This window comes from Pan troglodytes, chromosome 9 (assembly GCF_028858775.2).
Source record: "Pan troglodytes isolate AG18354 chromosome 9, NHGRI_mPanTro3-v2.0_pri, whole genome shotgun sequence".
Lineage (NCBI taxonomy): Eukaryota > Metazoa > Chordata > Mammalia > Primates > Hominidae > Pan > Pan troglodytes.
This window is the reverse complement of record NC_072407.2, coordinates 136,309,327-136,328,346: the sequence shown is the minus strand read 5'-3', so window position 1 is coordinate 136,328,346 and position 19,020 is coordinate 136,309,327. Positions and strand designations below refer to the sequence as shown.

The 19,020-nt window shown below is 47.9% G+C and overlaps 2 protein-coding genes across 6 annotated transcripts in view; one reads left to right on the top strand and one right to left on the bottom strand.

Moving 5' to 3' along the window:
- The window catches only part of GLB1L2 (galactosidase beta 1 like 2), a 48,640-nt gene that overhangs the window by 13,934 nt on the left and 15,686 nt on the right, over positions 1-19,020 (bottom strand). For both annotated transcript variants that reach the window (XM_009424539.5, XM_009424538.5), the window contains exons 5-8: positions 18,870-18,978; positions 9,135-9,227; positions 5,701-5,782; positions 434-504 (exon numbers count right to left, since the gene is read on the bottom strand). In XM_009424539.5, coding sequence (XP_009422814.4) covers positions 434-504; positions 5,701-5,782; positions 9,135-9,227; positions 18,870-18,978 — 355 coding nt within the window. The remainder of the gene's footprint in view (positions 1-433; positions 505-5,700; positions 5,783-9,134; positions 9,228-18,869; positions 18,979-19,020) is intronic.
- Positions 1-19,020, top strand: part of B3GAT1 (beta-1,3-glucuronyltransferase 1) — an 82,479-nt gene that overhangs the window by 50,288 nt on the left and 13,171 nt on the right. For 2 of the 4 annotated variants that reach the window (XR_010147101.1, XR_010147100.1), the window contains 2 exons: positions 17,012-17,242; positions 18,660-18,935. The gene's annotated coding sequence lies outside the window, so the exon portion shown is untranslated. The remainder of the gene's footprint in view (positions 1-17,011; positions 17,243-18,659; positions 18,936-19,020) is intronic. The other 2 variants (XR_010147102.1, XR_010147103.1) reach the window with 1 other exon arrangement.

The window sequence follows — 19,020 nt, the reverse complement described above, 5'->3', positions numbered from 1 at the left end:
CACCTGGAGTGGACCAGGCTTCCTGCCTTGCTGATGACAATAATCTTTCCAGGATTGCAGGGGCCTCACAGGTTAAGGTCGGATGCCTGTGTAGTATAGGACAGGGAAGTTTTTTCTTCCCCCTCAATCCCTGGGAGCAAGTCTGGAGCTAGCTGAGGCCACAAAAGTTGAGTCCTCTAGGAGTGCACCAAAAGGGCCCCTCTCTCAGGGCAGTGGGTGATTGTCCACACTGCATCAGCCTACACAGCAGCCCTCAGAGGTGTTTCTGGGCAGCGGGCCTTGCAGGCACACAGTGGCATGGGCGGGGGGCCAGAGGCCAACAGCCCTGAGTCCAGCTCCCTGCGCTGGGGAAGCTGAGCACGCTGACAGGCATTCAGAATTCCCATAGGCCGCTGAGCAGGGCGGGCCGCAGCTTCCCTGGGGCTGGACTTACCTGGACATTGAAGAGAAAGGTGGTCAGTAGCTGCAGCTCGTGTGTTGACTGCAAGTTGATGGTGGCCAACACTGTTAAAGGGAAGAGGAGAGAGACAGACAAAGCACTGTCTCAAAGCCAGGGACCTTCTAGGTGACCCCAAACCCTTCTCAATCCACCAGCACAATAAAGTAAGCGGCCCTGACACCGTTTCCCACCTCCAGTTAGAAGTCAGCCACAGTCAGGCGCGGTGGCTCACACCTGTAACCCCAACACTTTGGGAGGCTAAGGCAGGTGGATCACTTGAGGCCAGGAGTTCGAGACCAGCCTGGCCAGCATGGTGAAACCCCCTCTCTACTAAAATACACAAAAAAATTAGCCAGGGTTGGTGGTGCATGCCTGTAATCCCAACTACTTGGGAGGCTGAGGTGGGAGGATCACTTGAACCCAAGAGGCAGAAGTTGCAGTGAGCTGAGATTGTGCCATTGCACCCTAGCCTGGGCGACAGAGTGAGACTGTGTCTCACAAAAATAAATAAATAAATAAATAAATAAGTCAGCCAGGATGCCAGGAGACTTATCTTGTTGTCTTGGAGACTCCGCCACAGCAGCACAGAGCTGAGAGGCAGTCACTCCCTGGGCACCTGATCTCAATCAACTGTGACTTCTACAAGCCGAGCATGCACTCTGTTCCTTGTTCTTTTGTACGAACCAGAGCCTGATCCTTCCTTGGCACCCCAAGCATCCGGTCCAAGGTAATCATGTAAACAAAGATTCCTCTCTGATTTCTTGATAAGGGCTAATTCTGTATTCTACCCCATAACATGTTTCTTTTAAAATTTAAAATGCTATTTTCAGTGGCTTTCTATCAGTGAAACATATGCTCAAGAAAGGTGCACTCTGTTTGGCTGACACCCAGCCATGCCCACGCCCACCCCAGTGGCACAGCCTTATCCTGGGGCCCCTCACCTGCCTGCTATCTGCCTAGCAGTCAGTTCACAGGCACAGCCTAGGCACACACCAGAGAGGCTGAGCCAGCCTGGCAAGCCAGGCCACCCTGATGCTCTGCTGCAGGACGAAAGCCTCTGATTGCCAGTGAAGAAATGCAAGCGACAGCTGGGGCTCCGGGGAGGTGAAATAACTTGCCTCTAGGTCACAATAATTGGCTTCAGGTAGTGGCAGAGCGGGGCTGCACACCTGGGTCTCCCTGACACCATACCATAGCTCTGCCTTGTCCCTGCCCTCCAGCAGCCCACTGGGTGGGACCCTCCACCCAGACCCCTCCCCTCAAGCCAGAAGCCCTTTGAAGACAGGAGGACAGTCTGAAACTGAGCAGGCTGAACTCAAAGTCTGCAGGATGCACAGGGCTAAGTGAACACAAGCATCTCTGTCCTGTCCTTCCTGATACGTCTCACAAATACAAGCGGAGAGTGGACAGGTAAACAGCCATGAGGAACAGCAACAAGAAGAGACACTGGCAAATCCTGGAACACTGCGAAGGACACAGGGACAGTAAATGGTCTAGGAGTGCGGAAGGGGTGACCGTCGGCTCCAGCTCCAGCCCAAGGCCTCACCCCACTCCCAGCCCCAGGACCTGATCACCATGAGATGGGATGATGCCCTGTCCTCATTCCCACCTGGGCCCATCCCCTCCTCGGGGGCCATCCTGCCTGAGAACCCTGGGCCCGAGCTGCTGCGGGAGTGGGTGTGTGGCAGGTGGAGGGGAGGGCAGGAAGAGGAAGGCAGGCAGTCTCCACAGCACATGCCTGTCCACCGCCGGCCTGGCCCAGAACAGCTGCGGCAAGAACCCAGGACTTCTCCAGAAACACTCAACAGTGGCAGACATAGCCCCACACTCCGACAAGTGAGTGTCCCTTCTTGAAAAAGCCCCACGGCCCAGTCATCCCAGGGGGAAGAACTCCTGTCAACAGCCTCTCCCACACCCGGCGCTCCGAGTGGCAGCCGAGAGCCTCTTTCCTAAGCTGCTGGGTAGCGGCTGATCCAGAGCATCCCCTCGCGCAGGAGATGGAGGGGAACAGCCAGCAGAAAAACACGCAGGCAGCGCTAGGAAGGGAACGCGGGCAGCGCCGGGGAAGGAACGCGGGCAGCGCTAGGAAGGGAACGCGGGCAGCGCTTTTGTAAAAAGCAAACTACCCTCGGAGAGAAAGAAGGAAGGTAGTATCCATTTCTAAAGTATGCTATGAGAAGAGAAATACATTAAGAAAAACGTGACCCAGGAAATGACGGGAGGACTGGAAGATAAAAGCTCAGGAAGTCACCCAGAAAGAAGAGCTGAAAGGCACAGAGATAAAGAATAGAAAAGACGTGGACAATCTATAGGAGCACCCAATACACAAACACCAGGATGACCGAAAGCCCCGAGGACAAGAGGGTGGAGCACCACGAAAGACACGCACAGCCCGCACGGCCCACCATGGTGAGCGCAACTGGGCAGCTCCCCGGATGCGCAGCAGCACTAGAAGGGGAGGGCGGTCTCCCTGAGGAACTTGGCAGGGGGCGAGGAGGAAGAAGACCCAGGAAACGCTCGGGAGCCGGAGTCCCCTGTGCCGAGGCAGCAACAGCAGGTGCCGGGAAGCCACGAGCACCAAGAAACATCCTGTTTCCTGGAACTCCAGCAAGCAGGATTCCACGCGGGATGCAGCCAAGCAGCAGACCCCCCACCATGCAGGCCAGAACAATGAGAGCGAGGCCTCCAGACGAGCCGGATCAGACCCAGGCAGAATCGGACAGGCACAGGACCTGAGGAACACCAGCGACAGGCATCTGCGACATCTCTGGCAAAGCATTTGTTTAAAAGAGAAAGCGGCACCAGGGGAGTTGAGGGGAGGAAAGAGAATTGAAATGAAAAGAAAAACAAACAATAATTACACTGAAAACTAAGCACACTGCAGAGCCGGCTGGCACCCTGAGAATTCACAGATACTGTGCAGGGTATCACCCACGTGGCAGGTGCCTGCAGTGAACCGTTGTCATACACATCCGCGAGGCCCACGCTGGCGCCTATCAGGGCTGAACAGCCATGCTGGCAGGAAAGAACACTCATCACCTACTGGAACAAGAAGTCAATAGGCAGAATTTTTTTTTTTTAACAGAGTTTTGCTCTTGTCACCCAGGCTAGAGTGCAGGGGTACCATCGGGGCTCACTGCAACCTCTGCCTCTCGCATTCAAGCAATTCTCCTGCCTCAGCCTCCCAAGTAGCTGGGATTACAGGCACCCGCCACCACGCTCGGCTAATGTTTTTTGGTTTTTGTTTTTTTTTGAGACGGAGTCTCACTCTGTCGTCCAGGCTGGAGTGCAGTGGCGCAATCTCGGCTCACTGCAAACTCCGCCTCCCGGGTTCACGGATTCTTCTGCCTCAGCTCCCCAGTAGCTGGGACTACAGGCGCCCGCCACCACACCCGGCTAATTTTTTGTATTTTCAGTAGAGACAGGGTTTCGCCATGTTGGGCAGGCTGGTCTCGAACTCCTGACCTCAGGTGATCCACCCGCCTCGGCCTCCCACAGTGCCGGGATGACAGGCCTGAGCCACCGCCCGGCCAATAGGCAGAACTTTTAAAGCAAACGATGCAGGGCTGTATGTTCACAGTATTTGGAAATAAGAATGAAAATATCCAAAGAAAAAGTCAAAGAGTTGAAAATGGTCATTTCTGGAGAATGTAACGAAGAGTAGGCAACACTGTATTTCTCTACCAACATTTTCGATTATTTCACTTTTAGACCGTTTAATTTTTTTAATTAAAAAAAAAAAGAAGTTATTCCGGGCAGCAGGTGGCAACAGGGGCACGCAGGTGGGTGCCTGGAGGTGGGAGGGCCACAGGGAAAAGCAGTGGCGACTCCCGGGCTTCCTTGCAAGGCCTGAAACCGGGAGGCCGCCAAGTGCTAAAATGCGCTCCAGCATCAGGAGTCTCCCTACACAGCCACAGCCCTGCGCAGCCTGGAGCAGGCCTTGGAAGCAGCCGTGGGGAGACAGCGCCACCGCGTGGAAGCCGTGGGAATCACTGCTGGTCCCCCCCATGCCGGAGACACGAGGTCTGGGTCCTTGACTAACTCTGCCTGGGGACAAAAGCCTTTTCCTCGCCATTCATGGACCTTCACTCCCTGGGTGCCAGCTAGGCGCTGCTGCAGGGATATAGAGAGATCTTCCAGCAGCTCGGTCTGTGGAAGGAAATGCATAAGAAAGAAAAGAAAGCGTGGAATGTGCCAGAGCAGACACAAGCACGGGTGCAGGAGGCCACAGGAAGGGCCCCGCTGCAACGATGGGAGGGCGCTATGCTCACCAAGGCCACAAACCACGCCTGGGCCCCTGAGCACAGCCTGAACCAGCCAAAGCCCAGGCCCCGCCAAGAGTACTGCTGGGTGAAACAGATGAATGACATAAATCAACTACCCGGAAGGTGAGAGGGCGAAAAGAAAGCAGGGAGAAGGATTGAGTGAGCCCCACGAAGGAGGAAGTTCAATTTCAAGTGTGGTGCTACAGAAAGCCTCGCTAACTTCGGAGAACAGCCATGTAGCTCTCTGGAAGAAGAGCAAAGCCCCCAAGGCTGGGGATCCGGATGTTGGAGGAACAGTAAAGAGGGTGAAACGGTGTGAGCAAAGGGAAGGAGCAGGAGGTGAGCTCAGCTGGGTCCTGGAGGCCAAGTGGAGAGGCCTTTCGCGGTCATTCCCAGAACCTGCGCTTCACTCTGAGTGCGACAGAGATGCCTGGCGTTCAGCAGGATAGGGTAATCTGGACGACATTTTCAGAGGCACGCGGAGGCTGATATGCTGAGAACACATTATGGAGTCAACAGTGAAAATGCTACTGCAGCAATGCAGGCCAGGGGTGCTGCTAGCAGGCAACTGCTTAGGCCTGTAGGGATTCCAGGAGCACTGGGAGATAAAGCAAACAATGGCTTAGGTGCCAGGCGGACTGGAAAGGAGCTCACAGTCACTACCAGGTTCGGGGCCCATGCAGCTGGGTAGAACGGAGCTGCAATGTTCTGAAAACAGGAAGCCCGCACGTGAGGCAGTCATCTGCAGAGTGCCCTTGGAGCCCGAGTGCCCAACAGGGCGGGAGAACAGCCACCCAGCCAGCCACGCACCACAATCTCTCACACAGACCCTCCCCACTCATGGAACCCAAGGGTGTCTGCAGCCCAGTGCCATATGCACGGGAGAGTAACAGGCACCAGAGAAACTCCTACTTGGGTCGCAGTCCCACAGGGGGAGCGTGCACAGCCAGCCCAGGGCCGCCGCCAGCCCCCACGGCCCAACACAGGTGCAGTTACCTCCCTGGACAATCCCCTTGCTCAGCCCATCCTTGTTGTCTGAAGTCAGGAGCAGTTCCACAATGCCACGGTCCTCCAGTGCCTGTGGGGGAAATGAGATAAGCCCTCGTCTGCCCTGGCTCCTCAGAGCGTCTGCAGTGACACACAGCTGCAGTTGGGTAGCCTGAAGAGCTAGAGGGAGAGATGCCAAATAAAGCGTTTATTTCTCTGCCAAAAACAGAAAAGTCTCCTGCCATCTGCACCGGCCATGCTCAGCACAGCTCCAATCAGCATGAATTCCCATCACAGCAGGGGCAGGGCTGGCAAGCTGGGGCAGCCCCTGGTTGCTCCGGATCTGGAAGGTGCCCGGTGGGCCAGCTAGCATGCCTAGGCGAGTCTACACTGAGGCCAGCTCAGGGAAGCCTGCTGCCGCGTGTCACCCGCCACTGTCTGCTGGGCTCCAGCGAGTAGGTCAGGCCTCCAGGACGACACCTACATCCTTCCCTTCTCTCACAGCACAAGCAACAGGCCTGTCCCTTCCCCACGCTGGCCGGTGTGGGTTTGGGGGATGGCAAGGCCCAGGAGGGCCCACCATGCCCTGTCACGTGCCCACGGTGCACTGCCCATGCCCAGAACAGCAGGAAGCATCCTCCCAGCTGTAAAGCAGAGAGTGAAGTGGAAGAAACGCTGTGCTTGAGGGGCAGTGATGACAATCACCACTCAGAGTGTCCCCTGACATCCATAGAGCAGTCACTGCCGCGCCAGGCCTTCCGCTCATACACAGACTGTCCTATGCAAGCCTCGCAGTTAATGTCTTCACAGTAGAGACGCGCCTCGGAGGGGTGAAGTCAAGCATCGCAGGTTACAGGGCCCATGGCAACGTGGGCCTGAACCCAGAGCCAAAGGCTCTGTGCTGAGGTGCTAGGATCTTTTGGATCAAAAATCCCATCAGAGGTGTCTTCTCGTAATCTTCCCTGCAGATATTATGCCAAGACTGTTTATTTCCGCCGAAATCTTTTGGAAGTGGATAGGCAGCGAGATTATCTGCTGGGCGAATAAGGCTCATGTCCAGTCCCACACGCGGGGAAGGAAAGAGCAGAGGGGGCTGTTGTCTCAGGCACAGGAGAGCTGCAGAGTTCAATCCATGAGCCCAGGTGGGATTAATCAAGAGTCCTGTATCTACCACCTCACACTATCATTCACTGATATTTAGCAAGCATTTACTTAGGTCCCTACCACATACACACACACTTAACATTTCCTGGGCATTCATTTACCGACTCCACCCCAGAGGGGATAATTGCTCCTGCCTGAGCACCAGAGATCTGCAGAGCTAGGCTGGGGGCAGGCACCTGTTCTCTCACACCACTCTCCCAGCAGCCTCAGAGAGAGGCTGGTGAATTCTCCCAAGAGCTTCAGGACCACAGAGGCTGGACGCTGCTGCTTCTCTTTGCCCACCTGAGTCACACATGGGCACCTCCGCCCCGACACCAGGGAAGCATGAGTGCAGCGGGACGTCCCTGAGGGAGCTGCACTCTCCTCTCGTGGGGCTCTCCTTCTCTGCAGCTGAGTAACTGAGTCAACAACCGCTGAGAGGCCCCAGGGCCAAGAGACAGTCTGCGGGAATGGGGTATCGCAGGAGACGCTTCAAGTCCCGTGCTGGGATGGGATCTTTCTGTAGGAAGCTGAAGGAGTGCCCTACTCCAGGCCGTGGCTGGGCATGGCCATCAGGATGGACCTTGCCCCTTTCCAGCTTGAGGAATGCCACCCTTCCTGGACACGGCCTTGCTTCCTCCTAAGAGGGCTTTCTGCAGGTGAGAAGGGGGAAGAGTACGCATGAACCCACAAGTTGAAGGGATTGAGCCTCGGTCTCCCACGTGGAGGGACTGAATTAATTTCCAGACGGAAAATGCTCTGCACGTCGTAGCAGAAGGGATGCTGCCCAGGCATCAAGGCCCAAAGCCGTCCGGCCTTCAGGTAGGTGGAGTCACTGCAGCCACTTACACTTCCTCAGCTCACACCATGGCCGAACCTCCAAGGTACTCCACAGCAAATGCCAATGATTCCATCAAGGTCTTATTTATTGACAACTTACTAGAACAGTACTGAGCTGCGGGATATCACATCATACTCACAATTTGGAAAGGTAAATACTCCTATTAGTCACACTTTATAGAAGAGAAAAAGGAGGTTTAGAAAAAACTCAAGGCATTTGTTCAAGGTCTCAGCTACTAAGGGACAGAAAGCAGATCTGAATGTAGCCTGTTATTTTAAGTGTGGCTCGGCCCTTCCCTGGTCAGTCATGCATTGAGTCAGTGGCTCTCAGCCTTCCCTACACACTGAAACCAGATGTCTGAGAACCCCAAGGATTCTTCTTTGCTTGGTATGGTACATGGCCTGGGCACAGGGATTTCTTAAAACTCCCCAGATAGAGCCAGTGTGCAGCCTGGGCTGGGAACCACTGCTTTAGACTTTAGAATTCGAGCCGCCTCTCCAGGAAGCCTTCCTAATCATCACCACGCAATTAAGCCAATGCCTTTATTCCCAGCCCCTGCAATACCAGGTGTGTACTGAAATTCCCAGATGAAACTCAATCAAGGGTAAATAAGTGACAACGCTGTTGAAATAAAACAACAGAGAAAATTCACTAATACATGATGTTGCAGGATGCATTAATACGGATGTATTAATATGAGAAAAATATTAGACCCACATGTCACAGCACAGCCCACAGCACACGCCAGAGGAGGGAATCTAAAGAAACGCACTAAGAGGATTCTTACCTTCCTGACGTAGGGCATAGACTCACATGTCACAGCACAGCCCACAGCACACACCAGAGGAGGGAATCTAAAGAAACACACTAAGAGGATTCTTACCTTCTTGACGTAGGGCATAGACCCACATGTCACAGCACAGCCCACAGCACACGCCAGAGGAAGGAATCTAAAGAAACGCACTAAGAGGATTCTTACCTTCCTGACGTAGGGCATAGACCCACATGTCACAGTACAGCCCACAGCACACGCCAGAGGAGGGAATCTAAAGAAACGCACTAAGAGGATTCTTACCTTCCTGACGTAGGGCATAGACCCACATGTCACAGCACAGCCCACAGCACACGCCAGAGGAGGGAATCTAAAGAAACGCACTAAGAGGATTCTTACCTTCCTGACGTAGGGCATAGACCCACATGTCACAGTACAGCCCACAGCACACGCCAGAGGAGGGAATCTAAAGAAACGCACTAAGAGGATTCTTACCTTCCTGACGTAGGGCACAGACCCACATGTCACAGCACAGCCCACAGCACACGCCAGAGGAGGGAATCTAAAGAAACGCACTAAGAGGATTCTTACCTTCCTGACGTAGGGCACAGACCCACATGTCACAGCACAGCCCACAGCACACGCCAGAGGAAGGAATCTAAAGAAACGCACTAAGAGGATTCTTACCTTCTTGACGTAGGGCATGTATGCGGGGTCTTTATTATAGGAACCATATTCATTCTCCACCTGCACGGCGATGATAGGTCCCCCACGCTTGTACTGCGGAGAAAAGACAGACAACCAGGAGCTGAGTGTGCAGGGGAACTGTAGTATCCAACCCTGCCACGCCCATCACCAGTGACTAGCAAAAGATCCCATTGAAAACTAAAATCTCAAAAGATTAGTATCAATAAGACAGTGGAGGAAGCACTAGGCCCTTGTTCTCCCATGAAAACATCAAGAAAACAACTCCAGACTGACTAAAATAACTTAATAGGAGCTCTGGAAACCATTTAAGTGCCTAACCAAACAAGTGACCACCAAATCAAAACAAAAAGTCATATGCAAAATGGTACAAAATTGTATGATGTTTTCACAAGTTCTTGCCCCACCCCAGTGTAGCATGGTGTGGTCAGGAGGACGCGTCCCAACTCCCCGCTCCCTCATGGGGAAGAAGCGAAATGGAACTTGTTCACAATGTTCTAACTTGTTCACGATGTTCTAACTTGTTCTGCCCAACGTACTGGTTTCTGTCTTGTCTGACATGGAGCTCAAACAGGAATCGTCAACACAGTTTGGACTTCAGGCTGGAAGCTAAAGATGGCAGCATATGAAAGCTGCCAGAGGACTATAAAGCCTTGGATGCCTGGGGGAAAGGAATTACAGCAAAAGAAAATGAAGAGCATCTACGGCCACAGGAAGAAGCTGGGGTGAGACTCTGGGAATTAAAGACCCTTGAAAGCGACCAGGGAGGGGAGGTAGGGAGGGAAGCACACACACAGATACAGACAGAACACATGCCCAGAAAATATCAGCTCTTAAGTCTTCATGCTGGGCTGATCTCCGGGCTTAGGGGCCCACTAATTAGTGAGGGTTCCCCTGAAAACATGCAAAAACTGAAATAGGTGTTTGTTTTTTCAAATGCCCAATGTTCAACCAAAAAAACACAAACATAAAAAGAAACAGGGAAGTATGACTCATCAAAGGAACAAAATAAATCTCCAAACACAGTATCGGAAGAAACACACACACCAGACTCAGTAGAGCGAGATCTATAACAGCTGTTGTAAATATGCTCAAGGAGCTAAAGGAAACCAGGCAAATGATATATGAAGAAAAAGAGAATATCAACAAAGAAACAGAGATTATTTTTAAAAGAACCAAAGGAATTTCTGGGGCTGAAATACACCATATATAAATTGAAAAATTCACTAGAGGAGTTCAACGGCAGATTCAAACAGGTAGAAGAAAGAAAAGCAAACTTAAACACAGGTTATCAGAAATGATCAGGTCTGAGGAGATAAAAGAATAAAGAAAAGTGAACAGAGCCTAAGGGACTTACACAACATCTTCAAGCAGAATAATATATGAATTATGGGATTCTTAGAAGAAAAAGAGAGATAAAAGGGCAGTGAGATTATTTTTACAAAATAATAGCTGAAAACTTCTCTAATTTGAGGAAAGACATGATTATATAAATCTAAGGAGCTCAAAAAATTCCAGAGAACCACTCAGGGACACTCTATAATCAAACCATTGAAGACAAAGAGAGATTCTTGAATGCCAGAAAAAGTTTTGGTCACATGCAAGGGATCCTCAATAAGACTATAAAGGATATCTCAGCCAGAAAATTTTCAGGCCAGAAGGCAATGAGATCATATAGTCAAAGTGCTGAAAGGAAAAAGTGTCAACTTTTTTTTGACACTTCTATATCCAGCAAAACTCAAAAATGAGGGAAAAATTAAGAAATTCCCAAAGTAAAGCTAAGAGAGTTCATTACCACTAGACCTTCCCTAGAAAAAACACCTAAAGTTGAAATGAAAAAATGCTAGAGAGTAATTTGAAGCTATATGAAAATATAAAGTTCTCCAGCAAAGATAGACACATAAAAAATATAAAAATATTATTATAATTTTTCTTTACAATGTGGCTTTTCATTTTCTACAAGATTTTAAAAGACATAAAATAATTATAAATTTAAGTTAATGGGTACACCCAATATGAAGACATAATTTGTGACATCAATAAAATAAAGTGGAAGGGCGGAACTGTAAAGGAGTAGAGTTTTTGTGTGCAGTTGAAGTTAGGTTGGTATCAATTTAAAACAGAATGTCACAACTTTAGGATATTATATATCCTTTACCTTATCCCAAGGTAAAGGGAATCGCTATAAAAAAGTGTCACTATAAAAAATCAACTAGATACAAAGTAAAGCAGTCATAAAGGAAATGAGGGACAAAAAGCTGTAAGACATACAGAAAACAACAAAATGGCAAAAGCAAGTGATTCTCTATCAGTAATTACTTTGAATGTAAACACATTAAACTCCCCAATCAAAAGACATACATTGGCAGAATGGATTTTTAACAAACCGATATCCAACTATATACTATCTACAAGACACTCACTTCAGATCTAAGGATATTTATTGGTTGGAAGTGAAAGGCTGGAAAAAGATATTTTATGCAAACAGTAATCAAAAGAGGAGGGGTGGCTTTGCTAATATCAAACAAAATAGACTTTATATCAAAAACTGTTACAAGAGACAAAGATATGATAAAATATATATAATGATAAAAGGGTCAATTCACCAAAAGGATACAACAATTATAAACATATATGCACCAAATGCCAGAATTCCAAAGTATATGAGCCAAACAGTGGCAAAATTAAAGGGAAAAATAGACAATAATAGTAGGAGACTCAATATCTGAATATCAATAATGGATAGAATAACCAGACAGAAAATTAGTAACCAAATAGAGGACCTGGACAATATTATGGACCAGTTGGACCAAACATATATATACACAACATTCCACCCAAAAGTAGCACAATACACATTTTTCTCATGGGCACATAAAACACTCTCCAGGATAAACCATATAGTAAGCCAAAAAAACAAGCCTTAATAAATTTTTCTTTTTTTAAAAAAACAGAGTCTTGCTCTGTCACCCGGGCTGGAGTGCAGTGGCACAATCTTGGCTCACTGCAACCTCCATCTCCCAGGTTCAAGTGATTCTTGTGCCTCAGCCTCCCAAGTAGCTGGGATTACAGGTGCCCATCACCACACCTGGCTAATTTTTGTATTTTTTAGTAGAGAACGGGTTTCAACATGTTGGCCAAGCTGGTCTCTAACTCCCAACCTCAAGTGTTCCTCTTGCCTCGGCCTCCCAAAGTGCTAGGATTACAGGCATGAGCCACCACACCCAGCCTCAAGCTTTAATAAATTTAAAAAATTGAAATATTACAAAGTTTTATTTTTCCCAATCACAATGGAATGAAACTAGAAATCAATAACCAAAAAAAGTCCTGAAAAATTCAAGTATGTGGAAATAAAATCTTCACCAATAGTCCAAAGAGGAAATCACAAGAGAAATTAGAAAATATATTGAGGCCAGGCGCAGTGGCTCACGCCTGTAATCCCAGCACTTTGGGAGGCCAAGGCGGGTGGATCACCTGAGATAGGGAGTTCGAGACCAGCCCGACCAACAAGGGGAAACCCCGTCTCTACTAAAAATACAAATATCAGCCGGGCGTGGTCACGGGCACCTGTAATCCCAGCTACTTGGGAGGCTGAGTAATGAGAATCACTTGAACCTGGGAGGCGGACGTTGTAGTGAGCCGAGATCGTGCCACTGCACTCCTGCCTGGGCGACAAGAGCGAGACTCCATCTCAAAAAAAAAAAAAAAAAAAAAAAGAAGACATATTGAGAAAAATGAAAATGGAAATAAAATTATGAATTACAGTGAAAGCAGTGCAAAGAGGGGGATTTTATAGCTATAAATACATTTAAAAGACAAAAGGTCTCAAACCAACAACTTAACTTTATACCTTAAGAAACCAGAAAAAGGGAAACAAACTAAAAAGTAGCAGAAGTAAGGAAATAATAAAGATTAGAGCAGAGATAGACAATGAGAGAATAGAAAAACAATAAAGAAAAATTAATGAAACCAAGAGTTGGTTATTTGAAAAGATCAACAAAACTGACAAACTGCAGCTAAACTAAGAAAAAAGATATGACTCAACTAAAATCAGAAACAACATGAGGCTATTACTGCTGATTTTACAGAAATAAAAATGATTACAGAAGAGGAATATGAACAAATTGTACGCCAACAAATTAAATATTAAATAACCTAGATGAAACACACAAATTCCTAGAAATATATAATATAATATGCCAAAACTAAATCATGAAGAAATATAAAATCTGAACAGACCTATAACTAGTAAGGACACTGAATCAGTAACTAAAAACCTCCCAACAAAGAAAAGTCCAGGACCAGATGGCTTCACTGGTGAATTCTACCAAATATTTAAAGAAAAATTAACGCCAATCTTCCTCAAACCCTTCCCAAAAATTGAAAGGGAAGGAACACTTCCTACCTTATTCTATAAGGTAGAATACAGTAATAAACTCTTTTCACTTTTCTTTGGGAATTTCTTAATTTTTCCCTCATTTTTGAGTTTTGCTGGATATAGAAGTGTCAAAAAAAGTTGACACTTTTTTCTTTTATTACAAACAAAAGACACTATGAGAAAAGAAAACACAGACTAACAGTCCTGATGAATACTGATGCCAAAACCCTCAACAACATGTTAGCCAACTTAATTCAGCAGCATATTAAAAGAATTATAAACCATGATCAAATGGGATTTATTCCTGTAATGCGAGGATGATTTGCCATGTGAAAAGCAATCAGTGTAGGCCAGGCATGGTGGCTCACGCCTATAATCCCAGCACTTTGGGAGGCCGAGGCAGGTGGATCACCTGAGGTCAGAAGTTTGAGACCAGCCTGATCAACAGGGTAAAACCCCATCTCTACTGAAAATACAAAATTAGCTGGGCATGGTGGCAGGTGCTTGTAACCCCAGCTACTCAGGAGGCTGAGGCAGGAGAATCACTTGAACCTGGGAGGAGGAGGTTGCAGTGAGCTGAGATAGCGCCATTGCTCTCCAGCCTGAGCAACAAGAGGGAACCTCCATCTCAAAAAAAAAAAAAAAAGAAAGAAAAAAATCAATCAATGTAATATACCGCATTAACAAAATTAAGAGGAAAAACCACATGATGATCCCAATTGATGCAGAAAAAAAGTGACAAAATTCAACAATCTTTCATGATAAAAAACACTCAGTCAGCTAGGAACAGAAGGAAACTACCTCAACATAGTAAAGGCCCCATACAGAAAGCCCACAGTCAACATCATATTCACTGGTGAAAGACTGAAAACTTTTCCTCTACGATCAGGAACAAACCAAGCATTCGTGCTTTCAGCACTTCTATTCAACACGGTACTGGAAGTCCTGCCAGAGCAATTAGTCAAGAAAAAAATAAAGGCATCCAAGTTGGAAAGGAAGAAGTTATCTCTGTTCACAGACAACATGATCTTAAATGCAGAAAACAGTGCACATCCCCACACCCCTAAAAAAAACTATCCAGCTAACAATTCAGTAAGCTTGCAGGATAAAAAAAATCAATGTGCAAAAATGCATTGTTTTTATCCACCATCAGGGGACAATTCCATTTACGACACCATCAAAAACAACAAAATACTTGGGAATACATTTAATCAAGGAGGTGAAATATTTGTACACTGATTGCACATTACAAAAAAAAAAATACTAAAAGAAAATAAAAGACAGTGGAGCAAGATGGAGGAATAGAAGCCTGCACCGTTCATCCGTCCTGCTGGAACACGAAATTTTAACAGTGATCTGCACGCAGAAAAGCACCATCACAAAAACCGAAACTCAAGTGACCCGTCACAGTACCTGGTTTTAACTTCATATCACCAAAAGACGCATTAAGGCAGGCAAGAGAGACAGCCTTACACCACCGATGCCACCCTCTCCCATCTCCCAGCGGCAGCCAAGTGGTGAGGAGAGAGGATCTGTGCATTTGGGGAAGGGAGAGCACAGTGACTGGGGAACTTTACATTGAACTCAGTGCTGCCTTGTCACAGCACAGGATAAAGCCATGCTGAGCTCAGCCAGCATCCACGTAGAGGGAGCATTTGGACCAGCCCTAGCCAGAGAGGAACTGCCCACCCTAGTGATTGGAACTTGAGTTTCTTGGGAAGCCTCACCACCATGGGCTGAAGTGCTCTGGAGTCCTAGGTAAACATGAAAGGCAGTCTAGGACACAAAGACCGCAATTCCTACGCAACTCCTGGAGCTAGGATGAGCTTACAGCCAGTGTACTAGCACAGCGCATGGCCTAAGGAGCCACCAGCTGGCATGGCTAAGGGAGTTCTTGCACATCCCTCCCCCAAGCCCAGGTAGCGCAGCTCACAGCAACGAAAGTGGCTCCTTCCTTCTGCTTAAGGAGAGGAGAGCAAAGAGTAAAGAGGACTTTGTCTTGCATCTTGGATCCAGCTCAACCACAGTAGGAAAGGGCGCCGGCAGAGTCAAGAGGCCCTCGTTCCAGGCCCTAGCTTCCAGACACTTCTAGACATACCCTGAGCCAAAAGGGAACCTGCTGCCTTGAAGGGAAGGACCCAGTCCTGGCAGGTCCTGTTAAGGAATTGATCTCCAGAAAGTAAAAAGAATTCCTATAATCAACAACATAAAAACAAACAACTAGATTCAAAAATGAGCGGAAGACTTGAATAAACATTTCTTCCAAGATATGCAAAAGACCAATCAGCACATGAAAGATGCTCAACATCACCAGGGAAATGCAAATCAAAACCACCATGAGATACCACTTCACACCCACTGATGGCTCTCCCCAGATAAACAGGAAATAACAAGTGTTGGCAAGGATGTGGGGAAATTGCAATGCTTGTGTATTGCTGGTGGGAATGTAATTTGGTGCAATTTCTGTGGAAAACGGTATGGCAATTCCTAAAAAAAAACTGAATGTAGAATGACAAGTTGATCCAGCAATTTCACTTCTAGGTATATACCCAAAAGAAGCGAAAGCAGGGGCTCAGAAAGGTATTCGTACACCCATGCTCACAGCAGCTTTATTTATAGTGGCCAAAAGGCAGAAGCAACTCAAACGTTCGTCAATGGATGAAGGATAAACAAACGTGTTATATACATGCAATGGAACATAATTCAGTCTTAAAAAGGAAGGAAATTCTGACACAGGCTATGACACAGATGAACCTTGAGGGCGCTGTTAAGTGAAATAATCCAGTCACAATACTATGTGATTTCACTTATATTTGGTAGCTAAAATGATCAAATGCATGGAGACAGAGAGTAGAATGGCTGTCAGGAGCTGAGAGAGGGAAGAATGGAGGGTTTAACGGCACAGAGTTTACATTGGGGAAGACAGAAAAGGACTGGAGATAGACAGTGGTTGCAGTAGACTGTGTTCTCCCAAAATTTACATGTTGAAATCCTAACCCCACTGTGACGGTATTCAGAGGTGGGACTTTTTGGCGGTGATTAGTCATGAGCATAGAGTCCTTGCCAACAGGGCTAGTGCTCTTATAAGAGGGACCTCAGGGAGCTCTCTGACGCTCTCTGCCATGTAAGGTTGCATCAAGAAGATGGCCGTATATGCCCTGGAAGGGGGCCCTTCCAGACACCGAATCTGCCAGTGCTTTGTTCTTGGACTTCCCACTCTCCAAAACTGGGAGAAATGAATTTCTTTGTCTGTAAGCCACTCAGTCTAGGTGTTTGGTTGTGGCAGCCTGAACTAAGGCTGTGGAGATGAGCACCCAACAGTGTGGGTGGACTCAATGCCGCTGAGCTGTACATTTCAAGATGGTTAAAATGGCAAAGTTTATGTTACGTATACTATCCCATAGTCACAAACATTAAATAACTATGGGATTATTTAAATATGTGAAATAATAATAATTACATTATCATTTATTTCAAAAAGATGCGTTGGTGACCCGCTGCACGTCTGCAAGTGCCTCTGAGCCTGCTCCCAGGACGGCCATCCTGCTGCCCACCCGACTCCTACAACCTGCTGATCCCCAGCTTCCCGGCAAGATCTAGGCTAATGACTTCCCAGTTCCTTGCTTCTGTCATGGTTAAGGCTGCCGGATTTAGTAAACAAAAATACCGGACATAAAGTTAAATTTCAATTCACAACAAATAATTTTTTAGTGTAAGTATGACCCATGCAATATTTGGAATATATTTACACTAAAAAAATATTCCTTGCTTATCTGAAACTCAAATATAACTGAGCATCCTGTGTTTCATCTGGCAGTTCCCTTTGATTTATGTGTGGTGAGTATTCCATACCACTGACTTGAACTAATTTTTTATTGATGTACTAATTTCTCAATGTCATTCTTTCTGGTTTTACACAGCAACTGGGTTGATTTTTCCCATTCCTGCTTTCCACAGCTTCCAATTATTATATAAAATATTAAGATACTTCCTCCCCCAAAATGTACTTTAACGCATGTTTTGAATAGTAAGTGTGTACCATGCAGCACCTTTTTGGTAGCAGAGGGAAGTATCTCATAAAGTCAGCGACAGGAATTTTATAATTTATAAAAAGTCCTGCAGTCTTATAGGCAAAGGTTAATCCATATGTGCTCCACCCTGTGCAAAACTGAGCTGCAGTGCTACTGGGACACTGGTAGATAGATGGGTGTTCCCGGCTATCACCTCATCCCTGTCTCTCTGGAACCACGGAGACGCCAGTGGATGGGTGTTCCCGGCTATCACCTCATCCCTGTCCCTCTGGAACCATGGAGATGCCAGTGGATGGGTGTTCCCAGCTATCACCTCATCCCTGTCTCTGTGGAACCATGGAGACGCCAGTGGATGGGTGTTCCTGGCTATCACAGCATCCCTGTCTCTCTGGAACCATGGAGATGCCAGTGGATGGGTGTTCCTGGCTATCACCTCATTCCTGTCTCTCTGGAACCATGTAGACGCCAGTGGATGGGTGTTCCCGGCTATCACCTCATCCCAGTCTCTGTGGCACCACGGAGACGCCAGTGGATGGGTGTTCCCGGCTATCACCTCATCCCCGTCTCTCTGGAACCACGGAAACGCCAGTGGATGGGTGTTCCCGGCTATCACCTCATCCCCGTCTCTCTGGAACCACGGAGACGCCAGTGGATGGGTGTTCCCGGCTATCACAGCATCCCTGTCTCTCTGGAACCATGGAGACGCCAGTGGATGGGTGTTCCCGGCTATCACCTCATCCCTGTCTCTCTGGAACCACGGAGACGCCCATGGATGGGTGTTCCCGGCTATCACAGCATCCCTGTCTCTCTGGATCCACGGAGACGCCAGTGGATGGATGTTCCCGGCTATCACAGCATCCCTGTGTCTCTGGATCCACGGAGACGCCAGTGGATGGGTGTTCCCGGCTATCACAGCATCCCTGTCTCTCTGGATCCACGGAGACGCCAGTGGATGGGTGTTCGTGGCTATCACCTCATCCCTGTCTCTCTGGAACCATGGAGACGCCCGTGGATGGGTGTTCCCGGCTATCACGGCATCCCTGTCTCTCCAGTGCTGTATGTGGCAATGTGAGCCCTTACATCTGTCTGTCCTTTCAGTAACGCACCCAAGTGAGACAACACTGAAATGCACAGATCTTTCAAAAGACAACTCTTGCAAGCCCCTCAGTTATGAGTCTCCGGCGGTGAGGAAGAGCCTGCTCGTGTGTTCAAAACACTGGAGGACCCTTGGTCTGAGAACTAACCAAGGATGATCCACGACCTAGAGGAAGACAGACCAAGATCAAAGAAGACCCCATTTGCTTGTACCTGGAGTGGCACCACCCTGGACATCAGGTGGTCAAAATAAAGGTCCACTGCTTCGGTGAAGCCCTTGTAAGTTGTCCTCAGCCTCATGCCAGGGTCTTGGAGTAGCCAGCTTGAAGTATAAATGGGGGAAAGGAAGGATGTTAGTGTCACA